The sequence below is a fragment of the Daktulosphaira vitifoliae genome, unplaced genomic scaffold (assembly GCF_025091365.1).
Source record: "Daktulosphaira vitifoliae isolate Bord-2020 unplaced genomic scaffold, ASM2509136v1 Scaffold_2, whole genome shotgun sequence".
Taxonomy (NCBI): domain Eukaryota; kingdom Metazoa; phylum Arthropoda; class Insecta; order Hemiptera; family Phylloxeridae; genus Daktulosphaira; species Daktulosphaira vitifoliae.
Window position 1 is genome coordinate 21,589,049 of NW_026099573.1, and position 14,860 is coordinate 21,603,908.

At 30.6% G+C, this 14,860-nt stretch overlaps 1 protein-coding gene across 1 annotated transcript in view; it reads left to right on the forward strand.

The window, feature by feature from the left end:
• Nucleotides 1–11,773, forward strand: part of LOC126899983 (cathepsin B-like) — a 15,235-nt gene extending 3,462 nt beyond the window's left edge. Inside the window, exons 4-6 of the mRNA XM_050675309.1 lie at nt 9,729–9,882; nt 11,239–11,349; nt 11,423–11,773. Of these exons, the coding sequence (XP_050531266.1) occupies nt 9,729–9,882; nt 11,239–11,349; nt 11,423–11,658 (501 nt within the window). The 3' untranslated portion in view covers nt 11,659–11,773. The remainder of the gene's footprint in view (nt 1–9,728; nt 9,883–11,238; nt 11,350–11,422) is intronic.
• The last annotated feature ends 3,087 nt before the right edge of the window (nt 11,774–14,860 follow it).

Below are 14,860 nucleotides of genomic sequence, written 5' to 3' on the forward strand. Positions count from 1 at the left end.
ACACTATTTTTTTCTGTATAATTTTGAGTAAACGCCGCGGTGCAAAGTCCAGCAAGTGCCGCACGGCCGACGACGTACCGCCGCTAATGATACCGTAGTATTCTTCCTGTTGTCAAAGTGGCAACGTCAATAAATCGATCTCCACTTGCGCACCGTCGCCATAAACGCTGCTAACCTTTTGACGCCCGAGGATCACGCCGGACATCGCGTCGTCGACGCCAACGAAAGTGCCACGATATTATGCGAAGATTATATATTCTTACCATCGCCGCTAATATTAATATATATATACATATATATATTATTATTTATATATACGTATATGTTAATATTCATTTATATATCCCTACAGCCGACGCCGCTGCCGCCATATATGCCTCGCGCCCCGCCCGCCAACAAAACTCAGCTATACCTCGTGCATGATACGTTTACGTACTTAAGTCGCTTTACATGTATATATATATATATTCTAATTACTATTAAAACTTATATATTAATACGCTTTATTCTCATTAAGAGATATATAGGGTATTTATTCCGATACAAAGGATGATTCCCGATTCGTCATTTTACGTCACTACCTCCACGTTGCGCGCCTGCTGATTTCCTTGGATGTGGTAGCCGTTTCTCAGACTCCCTCTCCGGAATCGAACCCTGATTCCCCTTTACCCGTTACAACCATGATATTGATAGTAACTACTATCATAACATGTAACTAAAAAGTGAAAAATAAATATAGTTTAAAAAAACTAAAAAACACGCTTTTAAAGAACATCGAACTAAAAAGTTAAAAATAATTTTTAAAATAAGCGTAAAACAATAATGAACGAAAAGNAAATTTTCAACTTAAAAATGCTATAACTTTTTGAAAAATGTATATATCAGCACAAATTTTTTTTTTCTAAATACATTATAAGTACATCTTTCATTTGACATACTTTTTATTAAAATTGGACAATTTCCCCTTATATAGGGGGCGTTCAAAACTTAAAATATTGTAAAAAACATAGATCTTTTTCAACTGAACTTTTAAAAATGTTCCGGAAATACTGCGTCCTTTAAACATATATCAAATTAAAGGTTATGTTATAAACTATCAAATGAAAAAAAATTTGTCCCGACATCTTATCTTCTATGTGCAAATGGCTGTCGAAAATTAAAAAAAAATGTAATGTTTGCGATAAAAATTACCTTTTATCGGGATGTTTTTTGTGCTTAAAACTGCCATAACTTTTTCAAAAATGAACAAATAAAAATAATATTTTTTTGTATTGAAACCTTAGATATTTCCCTTTCATTTGATATTATTTTTTTTGAAAATCTAACACTTATTCTGCTCACTGGGGGGGATTTAAAATAGTAACTTTTTCAACTTAATTTTTGGAAATGTTCCGGAAATACTGCGTCTTTTAAACATATATCAAATTAAAGCTTATTTTATGTACTAAAAAATGAAAAAAAATAAAAAAATTGTCCCGACGACCTATCATCTATGCGCAAATATGCCAATTCAAAAATATGCTATTTTAACAAATTTTTTTTTTTAATTTAACACTATCTACAGATTTGCATCGAAGCGTTTTTTATGATAGTGATTTTAATCACTGTCAGATATCATCTATACTGGACCCAACTATACCACGACCCCACTGTGCCGCCACCCCACTATGCTGGGTTTTTTTTTAATATGCTATTTGATATATTGATCGATTAACAAAATACAAAACACTACAAATAAAATATAAAAACATAATAAAAATAAAAAATCCTTTTTTAAAATACTGTAACAAAAATATATGATTTATATTGAGTAAAAAAATTATTTTTCTAAATTTGAATTTAAAAACGGTAGCACAGTTGAGTCGCGGCACAGTGTGGACATCGTGGCCTACGCCGTTATATCACCCGCGCGCCAACCCGGTAAAACTTAGGAACCAGTAATGAAAGAAGGGACTATGCGCATTATTAACCGATTCCAGTCACTCTTCTTGAGACTTAAAACTACCCCTGTTATTGTTTGCTGTCACATATAAACCGGCTACCGCCGTCTGTACTCGTCCGGGTGATTGGTTTGTATAATACATATAGCCGGTATTTCCCACCATCATCAACGACAATTTTTAATATTATTATTAATTAGTTAAAAACTATTGGATAAAACTATATGGAAAATAGTTCTGAGTATATCAATTATATCTTCTACAGTATTTTCGGAATATTTTCGAAAATTAAGTTGAAAAAAGTCTAGTTTTTTTATACATTTTTAACTTTTGAACCCCCAATGTTAAAAGGGAAATAGTCCGATTTAAAATAAAAGAATGTTGAATGAGAGAGGTATATAAGTAGAATATATTATAAAAAACCCAGCACAGGGGATGTCGAATGAAAAAGGGATTATTAAAAAATAGTATTTCCCATAAAAAAATTATATTGATCAATACACTTTTCAATAAGTTATAGCATTATAAAGTTAAAAATGTAAAAAATAAAATTGAAAATTTTCACACAATAATAGCATTTGGTAGCCATTTTCAACGTGAAGGCAAAATAAAGTCCGAAATTTTTTTTTTTCATAATAAAGTAGATTACATTAGCTTTAATTTAATATATATATAAAAGTGTCAGACTTTCTGGAACACTTTCAAAATTTAAGTTGAAAAAGTAAATTTTTTGTAAAAAAGTTGTAATTTTGAATCCCCCCCTGTAGGCAGGTAAAAAGTCAGATTTATAAAAAAAATATACCAAATGATAGGTAAAGACATCATGCATCTATAAAAAAAAAGTTATGGCAGTTTTAAGTAAAAAAAATTTCGAAAATTAGCAATTTTTAAATTTGTAATTTTTTTGGAGGTATCCCCTTTTTAGGGAAATGAGGGAAATTTTTTCAATTTTTGAGGGTAATGTCTTCGACTAGATACGATTTGTAATCTTTTGACGTATCGTTGAAAGAAATAGATTTGATAAGAGCTGAGAAAAAGTGGTAACAGACACAAAAAAAAAAAAAAAAACACATCTTAGTAAAACCAATACCTTTTCAGCTTCGCATCAAAGCTAAAAAATTGTAATGATTCATACATTTTTTAAGAAGTTATGGCAGTTTTAAGTAAAAAAATTGAAAAAGTGTCAAAAAGTTGCGATTTTTAAATTTATAATGATTTTCTCTATTTACGGGAGAAAAAAAGAAAAAAATTTCAATTTTTGAGGATGATGTCTATAACTAAATACGATTTGTGATTTTTTGATGTATTGTTGAAAGAAATTGGTTGGGTGAGAGCTGAGAAAAAGTGGTAATGGTCACACAAAAAAAAAAAAACACCTCATATTAAAATTAATAATTTGCATCAAAGCTAAAAAACTAGTTTATCTATGTTTACAGGTAATAATATATTACATCTGATACTAACTAATGCCTTGGAAAATACTTTTTCTGATGATACGCATGTAGCCAAAATGTATGAGTATTTCAATGCAATTTTGAACATTGCCTCAAACATTTCATTGCTATTATTCCAAAATAATATTGGATCATCTTGAATGTTTAAAAATTCTACATCGAAATATGATCTTTTGGTGATATCTACCATTCACGGGGAACAAAGGAAATTTTTTCAAATTTTAAGTTTGGTCTTCAACTAGATACAATTAATATTTTGAATAAAGTAGACTTATTATTCTTTTTTCACATTTATAGCTCTGATAAAATAACTTTATATAGTTTTAGTTATATCTAGTGATGTAATTAATAATATTTTAGTATGTTTTGAATTCTCATAATATTTTATAGAGCTGAGTTATTAAATGTTTAAAACATTCAATAATTCTTAAGTAAATAAAAATAATAATATAAAATGTTCGGATTTAGTTAATAAGTGCATCACATAGAAAATCACGTAAATCACATAGAAGTCGATTTTTTTAAAATTATTAATTAAAATTATTATTATAATTAAAATTGGCCCAGTAGAAGCGGACTACACTTATATACTGTGAAAATATTAGGCGGTGTTGCCATAAAGTAGTTGTAGGAACTTTTAAATAAAATCTTATTAGAAGGGAATATTCCAAATGAATGGAGGAATAGTATTGTGGTGCCGATATTTAAAGGTAAAGGTGACATATAGAATTTTTGAAATTATAAAAAGCTTATTAGTCATAGTATGAAAAATTGAGAAAAGGTAATAGTTAAGAGAATAAGAAATGAGACATCGGTATCTAAAAACCAGTTTGGATTTATGCTTGGTAAGTCAACAATGGAGTCATTATTTTGTGTGAAGCAACTAATAGAAAAATGTAGGAAAAAGAAGAAAAAGCTGTGTATGATATTTATAGATTTGGAGAAAGCGTATGATAGCGTACTGAGAGAGGTTTCAAAGTGTACATTAATGAGAAAAGGAGTCTCGAAAAGGTACATTATTATAATAGAAGATATATATGATTGCACTTGTACCAGGATAAAAAGCGTAGAAGGAGTAATAGAAGGTTTTCGGGTAAGAGTAGGAGTGTATCAGGGTACTGCTTTTAGCCCTTACTTATTTTTTATAGTAAAGGATGAAATTACTAGAGACATACAAGGAGAGGTGCCGTGTTGCATGTTGTTCGCTGATGATATAGTGTTAATAGGAAACAATAGGGAGGAAATTAATCAAAGGCTAGAGATGTGGAGATCAGATTTTGAAGAAAAGGGTGTTATGAACCATTGCACAAATCGTGCTGATCCAGCACATAGCTGACCACTCGACTTGTGCATATTCGGATCAATTATTATAATAACAATTAGTCGTAGTTTCATCACCGTACTATAAATCATATACATTTTTATTACGATTATTTATAAAAATTACAATAAACTCCTAATAAGTATTAAATACTTAAGTTGTTTCTTAAGTCCTTCTCAATATGTTTAAGAATCAAACTATAATACTTCAGGTTAATTACGTCAATAAAAGTACAACAGACGACTCGACATCGCTCGCCGACAACTCACACATGATAAAACTAACCCAAGTAATTTGTGACTGCGGAACAAACCGAGATCACAACAAGGGTTTAAGAATAAGTAGGAGTAAGACAGAGCATATAGAGTACGAGTTTGATAAAGGAGAACACAAGGAAGGCGAAATAAGGAGATCAGTGACAATAGGCGAGGACGTGATTGGAGAGGTAGAAAGTTTTAAGTATTTAGGACTAGTTGTGCAAAAGAGCGGTGGTATTGACGAGGATGTAAGACACAGGATTAAGTACGGGTGGTTGAAGTGGAGAGAAGCATCTGGTCTTACGTGATAAAAGAATTCCAATGAGGCTGAAAGGTTAATTCTACAAGACTGTAGTGAGACCAGTACTCGAATTGGCAAAAAATAAGTAGGGGAGCTCAACCTAACAATTTGAAAACTGCGTCCCGAAAACCTTTTTTTTTTTTTACTCAATACTTTGTTTAGTATTTATTAATAAATCATACTTCATTATCATACTATAATGAAATATGATATCATATAAATTATAAAAAATTATTTTATTACAATATATCTGTAATAAAATAATAAATAATTGTAAAATTGATCACAATTTAAATCTATATTTTTAATAATATAATAGAAACAAATTTTCTCAAAAAAAAATTTAAAGTTATAAAAAAAATTATTTGAAATAACACCTTCAAACTTTATGAGACAAGTGAAATCTTTCTTTTTTGTTCATAATTTCGTCTAAGTCTGGCAACATGCTTGATATTTTAACTCTTAAATCAGCCAATATTAAGTGAATTACGATATTTATTTTTCTTGTAACAGTAGGTAGAAAAAGCTTGTTCACATCTATATGTTGTGCAAAAGGAGATCAAATGTCTTAAAGCTTTCTCAGTCAGTTGCTTTTGATTATTTTGAACAATTAACCAAAAATCAATTAGTTTTTTATCGTTGAAAATATTTTTCATCGTACCATTAGTTACTAAATCAATTAATTCATCTTGTTCCTGTTCAGAGAGATTTTCTATTTTTTCAATATCACAGGAAAATGGATTTCTTATCCACGTATTATTTGGGTCAGGTTGATGAAAATATTTTCTTAATATTTTGGCCATGCTCAACAAGTGTTCAGATATTTCACTTTTTACCTCCTGTGATAAACATTCACACGAAGATTCCAAAAAAGATTGTAATGAAATGTATAAAAAAGGACACACGGTACTAATCGCTCACCAGTTATGACTGAGAAGAAAATAATCAGTATGGTTTCACGTTCTGAATTATAGTAATAACAGTGTAATAGTGAAGATAATAATGATATTTATTTCTATGAAATTGATTATCTATTTTTTTCGCGATAATCAAGTTTTAATAGTCTATAAATACTCGGAATTTCATATTACCACAAAGTTAATAATTTCCTAAAATAAAATAAAAATTTTACAACAAAACAACATAACCGCGGACCCCCTAAAAACAACACGCGGACCCCTGGGGGTCCGCGGACCACCAATTGGGAACCGCTGGTTTAGAGTGTTGGATAGTTGATAAGAAAGTAGAGTAGAAAATGAGTGTAGCAGAGATGAGAATGGAGTGTCTAGAGAAGATAGGATAAGGAATGAGCATATAAGAGGGAGTATAGGTATAGCGTCAATCGTAGAAAAGATGAGAAAAAATAAACTTAGATGGTTTGATCATATTCTGAGGAGAGAAAATTCGAAAGCCGTAAAAACAGTTATAGAAATGAATGTTAAAGGAAGAAGAGCTAGAGGAAGACCAAAAAAAAAAAAAAAAATGAAGAGATTATTGAATGCGATATGAGGACAGCTGATGTAAGCGTAGAAGATGTGGGAGATCGTGTCAAGTGAAAGTTTAGGATAAGAGTGGCCGACCCCAAGTAGTTAGGATTAAGGCGAGGAAGAAGAAGAAGAAGAAGATTATATTTTCCGCTACACTATGCCCATGTACTATAAAACAAGCAAATATACAAAATATGTTCTAGCAAAAAATCAGAATCATATCATATACTATTTTTTTAATCACTTCTTGGTATCATTATCTTGAAAAATTTGTATTTTGTGATTTTGCCATGATATGGCCTTAATTGTTGTAATTAAATGTTGAAATTTATTAAATTTCAATATGTAATAAACCAAAAAGGTGTATTAAAATATAAAAAAAAGAAAGAGAGATCAAAAAATAAAATGAACGAAGTATAAAAATAAATAAATAATAATATAAAAAAAAAATGAGATGAATAGATTAGAATATAATAGAAACAGAATTAATTTGATCGGGGAATTGTTTGGAATATTTATTTATTTATTTTATAATTTCACAGGCAGAAGCCCTTTTTACAAATAATACAAGTACATAAATTAGGTAATTGTAACATAGGAAAGATATATACTAAACATATGTAAATTAATTAATAAACGCAAAGATAGAAATACAAAATGAAAATGAAATTAATTATTAAACATAAAGAAATAACAAAAATTAAAATGAAAAATTAGGGTCAAAATTGGTATTAGACATAAGACGCCTAAGTGGCTCATTTTTTGCATAATTAGTTAGGCAGTGAGGGACAACAAATGGAGTATTATTTCTTGTTGCGCGCTGAGGTACTCTGAAACATATGATAGACAACAGGCTCGGCGAATCAATATTACCATTCAATAAACCAATTAGGAAATTAATTTAAATAAGAGCGAGTAGCTGATAAAGCGTAGGAACTTTCGCTGAACTCGCTCAAGCTGTAGCGAGCTCAAGGCAGTATAAGGATCCCACACTACACTACCATATTCTAGAATAGGTCTGAATATATGTTGAATGGAATAGGTTATGTAATTAAAAGATTTAGAAATTATTCGTAATATAATAGTATTTAATATAAAATGTTAAAACATATAATATAAGAGATGTACAGCGGCAACGGGTCACTTTACTCGATAGACGGTGAAACTACGACTAAACTGTAAACATGTATACAATAGGCTGCATTGAGTAAAACAACATAATCGTAAAAGGAATGTGTCCCTTTGACCTTGTACTATACTAACATAAGTAAAAATACATTAAACTGTTATCTTAAATAATATTACTGTACCCAGTGTGTTGTTTAATAATATCAACAATATAGAACAGAATAGCACTTTAAGTGAAAGTCCTTGCTTGAAATCTTTGGCTAAACGCATAATAAAACCTAACGCTTTAAAAGCTTTACAGCAAATATAATCAATATGGAGCATAGGATCAAGATTATAACTAAACTTAAAGCCTAGATCTGTAATAGAGTTTAACTCACGTGAGATATTTACTGCAGTAATACTATAGTGAAACACAATAGGATCCTCAATACAATATTAAATGATTTGAATTTATAAAATTTTATTAAATCTATTTATTCTCGCATTAATTATTTAATTCTCCTATTTAATTTTTGTTAATGGTTTATTACGCAATTGATTGATGGAGGTTAAAAAGCATAGGTTAAATTTGTACTTGCCTAGTATCCTGTGTATTGTAACGATTATTTTAAGCAATCAAATGTTGACGATGAATACACACTGTATTTCACACGCTGTACACTACGAGCTCGACAGTTAGAATGACCGATTGAGAATAAATCGTTTAATTATAAATAATGCGAAACGGTTACACAAAATCTATGACTGTATTATTATGTGTATGAGATTCTACACACTCTATGTTTTTTTTATTATAATTAAACAATGTACTCTTATTTGACTTTGTAGAATGAGAATATTTTTTATGAGATGATATTTATTGAGAGATCGACACCAATATTTCTAAAATTTTCCTCTGTCCTGGCCAAAACAAAGTTCAGAAATATTTATATCTATGTAAAAAATTTATCAAGGTGGAATTGTGGTATCCCAATGTGTACCGGCGCTATCGCTTTGAAAGGATGTGGCACAATAATCATCAAGCCAAAAATTAAACACTAAAAAATATATTCGTAAGTTTTTTCGTACTGTCTGCCGGCGAGATGTCCATTAAAACAAAGACATTAAGCTCAATGACTAGCTACCCAGTAAGTATTGTGTTGCAATACACTTAGTCCAATAAAATTATCATTAAACTAATTTAAAGTTTATTATAAAAAGAAATAAAATAACCTTTAAAAATATTTGAGGTGTAAAATATTAATTGACATTTATAATAATTAAACATTATTATTTAATGAACAAATTAAATTAAATTAAAAGATTCATCAAAACAAAATTCACTTTAAAATGTCTAAGTGTCATTTAGTTTTAAAGAAAAATATTCTAAGTCCAAAATAAATTAAAAAGTCCCAGAGAGTGAAATCTTGAGTAACAGAGTGTCGTTAGAGTGTCGTAGATTTAGTGTATTTTAAAATCGCCGAAAGAACTGATTTTAATAGGAAAAAATGGGATTTTATAGTAGACGAGGGTCGTATAGCAATCCTTAGTGTGATCTTGGAAACTGTAGATCTTAATTACTAGTTAAATTCGATTGGCTGGACTTAATTGAGAACCCATACATAGGCGTTAATTTGAATCTGTACAATAATTAGATTTAATTCTTTAGTTTATTCATTATTTTGTGTTTTAAATAAGGGAACCCTGTTTTAGTGATCTTGTGAATTCATACATGTACGAAAGAAAACATAAAATAATATTATAATATGATAATATAATAATAATACTTATAATAAGTGATAGTATAATATTACAAATATAATACTTAAAAGTAATTTATTGATAATTTTTCTTCTAGGGATGCCAGCCTTATCAAATTGCGCCTTGTCTTCATGATAAGCCACCTGAAATTGAAGGTTCATGTATGAGCAAGCCAATAGAAGATGACCATATTTGTCGTAGAGAATGTTTTGGCGACACAAAAATTGATTATAAAGAAGATCATAGATATAGTAATTCTTAAAATCAATAATTAAATATAAAAATCTTTCCTTTTGCTTGGATAAATTAAGAATATGTTTCCTAAGCCAATTTTTTTTTCATTTAATATTTACATTATTTATATGGCTTTTATCATTTTTCTTAACTAAGTATTCTCGTAATAAAATAAGTTAATAATAATTAAGTCAATATGGATTGTTTGAAATCTGACAGTGATTAAAATTTCTATAATAAAACATTTCCAAAAGAAAAAATATATCCAAAAGGAGTTTAAAAGATTAGTCACTATCTCATTGGCTGTACTAAACTATCATTTTTGACAAAAACAAATTGAAAAGAAGTCATTCAAATTTTAGCATTTTTCTCCTCCAATTGAAAAATCATTGGAATGCCTATGCCTTTAATGCCCCTAATTTTATTATTAAAGTTATTAAAGTTTTTGTTTAAATATTTACGCTATTCATAAATTGTTAAATTTTGTTAATAAGTTCTAATATTCAACAATTTAAATTAATAATATTTTTGAGTTACAATAATATAAAATGTCAATGTTTTTTTTGTCGCGATTAAAAATCGCGAATATTTATTTTGGAAACAATGTTATCAACATTTTCAAAAATAACGTTACTCCGACAAAAAAACCCGAAAACTCCCTTATATACTTCTAGTGACGTTATCATTAAGTAATATTATCACATTTACCAGTTTACATAAGTTTAATAATGAATTTTTTAATTAAATACATTGTTCATATTTTTAAATATTTCTATTGCTTCCCTTATATTATATTTTTTGTAATTATTTACGTTTTTAATGGAGTAATTACGAGTCAATAAATGCTGAGCTTCAAGAGATTTATCAACTTCTTGATTTTTAATGTTTTTCAAGTAACTCTTTTAAAAAAAGTAATTAAATTTTTTGGGCCTGACCCCCATATTTTTTTTTTGTTTGACCTACGTAACATTTATCTATTAATGTTATAACTGGCATTTCTTCTCATTCTTAGGTTTTCTGATGTATTTTGAAAAAAATTACAAAAGTTATAAATAGCAAAAAAAATTAAAATTGATCGTTTTCCACATTTGCCAATTGTTTAAAATATTTTCATTAGTAAAAAAAATTGAGGATTGTTTTTTCAATGTTTGAATATAATGTGTTCAACTAGATTTATTTCAGTTATTTTAACATATAATTCAGTAAAATCCGTCCAAAAGTGACGAACACAAAAAAATAATACATGCAGATCATGGTAAAATTAATACCTTCGCAGTTTTGGAGCAAAACTATAAAAATATTATAATAATTAAGCTAGTAGTATTTAAAAATATATTAGGTTTACTTTTAATATTTTTTACATTTATTTTTAGCCAGAGACTATTACTACCTTGAACCCGAAACAATTCAAAAAGATATTCTAACGTATGGCCCAATAGAAGCATCCTTTCATGTTTATGATGATTTTTTGAGTTATAAAACAGGTGAGTGTTTATAAACATGTATAAATAAATTTATATTTACTTTAAAATGTAATTTTATTATTTGTTTGTATAGGTGTTTATATTAAGTCAGAAAATGCCACTTTTATAGATGGTCATGCAGCTAAATTGATCGGCTGGGGCGTAGAGAACGATGTTCCTTATTGGTTGTTACTAAACTCGTGGAACACTAATTGGGGAGACAATGGATCATTCAAAATTCGAAGAGGTACTAATGAATGTGGAATTGATAATTCAACAACTGCTGGTGTTCCTTATGTTGATGATTATTTCTATGAAACAACTTTGTAAATTTTTACATAGTTAAAAAATATTTTAAATGTTTTCATTATATGTAATGTAATGTTTAAATAAATTGATCTAATGTTTTATTTAGAAATAAAATAAAAAAAATCCAGTATATTAACCTTATCTAACAATAAAGCAATATTTAGCAATAATTTACGTATATCTATAAATAGAACATCATAAATGCTACAATTAGCTGTCTGTATTTAATGAGTCCCTTATTTTATACACGTATAAATATAAATCCCACAATATAGATCTGCCAAAATTAGATATAGCAGGCGACCCACATAACCGTATGTTATTAATAGTCTGATATATATGAGTAAAGATGAAATATCAATAAAATATTACTATTTAGCTCCTGCACAAATATGTATACACGAATTTATAAATTGTCGTAACACAAAAAAAAACACTAAGTGAGGGGGAATGTTGAAGAGAGGTAGTGTGTACGAAGATGATGTTGAGTCTGCTGCTTGGGTATTCACTAGTGATGGGAAATATCGAATAGAAACTATCGAACTATTCGATAGTCATTCAAAAAATATTCGAATAGTAAAAATATTCGATAGTTACACAATATATTCGAATAGTTTTAAAAACTATTCGATAGTTTATGCTAAAAATAAACTATTCGGTTGTATAAACACAATTTGAATAGTTATACGATAGTTTAAAATATTTGAAAATGCCCATCACTAATTTTTACTATTATTAGTTTTAGTTTTAGTTATTATTGAGGTGGACATAATGCCCATGCACTCAGACCTGTTGGTCCATTGTGCACACCTCATACCGAATTGTCTGNTCAGACCTGTTGGTCCATTGTGCGCACCTCATACCGAATTGTCTTGATTCGGTTTACCCACCTAAGTGTTATCACCAAAGTGTTAATACATTACCAACCATAAAGTCACCTCTAGAGATGACCAAAGAGTCCTGTCTTTCTGGCGAAATTAAGTATCTCTCTGGGTTTTAGGTTTTTAATATCCTCTTTTTCAGGAAATGGTTTATTCAAGTAGTTTGATTTTAGTGTGGACAAGGCTTCACATTCGCACATGATGTGAAATGAGGACCAGCTTTGAATTCACCTGATCGTTACAGAGTGCTTTCAAAGCCGCTTGACTATCACTTAAGATAGTTATCTTCCTATTTTTGTATACCAGCAGGTTCTGAGCCCCTACCAGTATCGCCATCACCTCTGCTTGGAAAACAGAGGGTGTTGTGCCCAATGACATACTGACATTTATTCGTGGCTTTAAGCCCCAAATTCCAGCACCTACCTTTCCTGATTTTTTGGATCCATCTGTATATATCACAAATCCTCCTTTGTCAGTCAGGTGGTTAATAATCCATTCTATACGTGTAGTGATCTCCACTTTGTAGGGAATATTATTCTTAAGAACCGGTTTGATATAGTCCAAGGGGTATTCTAAAAAGCCCTTGTCTATCTCTTTTAGTATTTTACCATGTTCTGTTGTATCACTCTCCAAAGTCCACATACCTAAGTTGTGGAATCTTAGTGCTGTAGCTTTGGCGTGAGCTTTCACCTCTAGATGCAGAGGAGGCAATCCAATTAGTGCCTCTAATGCGACCGTTGGTGTAGTTCTTAATGCTCCAGTGATGGCAATAGCAGCCATTCTCTGTATGCGACTAAGTTCTTTCCTAGCTGTAATGAGTGCTGTTCTGGTCCACCAGACCAGGGCACCGTACAATATCATAGGTTTAATCACTGACGTGTACAACCAATACATAACTCTTGGTTTAAGACCCCATGTCTTTCCCAAGGCTCTGCTGCAAGTCCACAATGTGGTCATTGCTTTTTTGATTCTTGACTCAACATGTGATTTCCATTTTAGCTTACTATCCAAGATAATACCTAAGTATTTTACTTCTGATTTTAAGCTAATTTCTTGTCCATTCAGAGTAAGAGTGTCCAGGTTGTCTAGTCCTATTCTCTTTCTAGTGAACATAACAACCTCTGCTTTATTTGGATTAACAGATAGACCGTACTTACTACACCATATCTGTATAGTGTTAAGTCTCTGTTGTGCTAAGTCAATAATAGTGTCTGGGAATTTACCCACCACTGCTATAACCAAGTCATCCGCATAGGCTTGTGTATAACAATATTTGTTTAACTCTCTAATAAGCGAGTCCAATACTAGACACCATAGCAAGGGGGATAGAACCCCGCCTTGTGGGCATCCCTGTTTGACACTCTTGATTACTTTGGTCTCATTGAGCTGTCCCAAAATGGAGCGTTCCTTAAGCATGGATTCTATCCACTTAATAATAAGTGGTTCTATTCCATGCTGTTGTGCAGATTCACACATAGCATCGAAGGGAGTATTGTCAAAAGCCCCTTCGATGTCCAGGAATATACCTACTGCATACATTTTATTCTCTACAGCTTTCCCTATCTTAGTAGTTAAGCAGTGTAGAGCTGTATCAGTAGATTTCCCCGTTTGATACGCATGTTGGTTTTCATGTAAAGGGTTCTCCTTAAGAGGCCCCTCCTTGATGTACCTATCAATAAGTTTCTCCATAGTCTTAAGAAGAAAAGAAGTAAGACTTATTGGTCTGTAGGATTTTGCTTCATAATAGTTAGTGCGGTTAGGTTTGGGTATAAACACTACCCTAACCTTACGCCAGCTTTCTGGTTGATAACCATAGGCAAGGCATGCCCTAAATATTTTGCAGAGATGGGGGACGATTATCTCTAACCCTTCTTGTAGAAGTGCAGGGAAAATTTCATCACAGCCTGCAGCTTTAAAACTGCCAAAGGCTTTTATTGCCCATCTTATTCCACTTGGGGTTATCACTCTCCTGGTTAGTCTCCAATCAGCACAGGTCACTCGTTTGTCCTGTGCGTCATGTTCCTGTTCTCTGTTGTTAATTGTAGAGTCAGGAAAATGTGTATTCATCAAATGTGATAATGTTTCATTATCATTATTGGTGAACATTCCGTCTGGCAGTAGTATTGCCTCGACAGTTTTGTTTGGTCCATTCCTTAGTGATCGCAGAAGTCTAGTTGCTATAGGGAGTTGTTGTATATCCCCACAGAACTTCTTCCAGCTTTCTCTTTTGGACTTTTTCAATGCAGATTTGTAGTTCCTTTGGGCGTCCTTATAGGATTCCCAGTGTTGTTCCAAACCTGATTTCATTGCTTTATTTAAGAGCTTACGTGAACTCTTTCTTA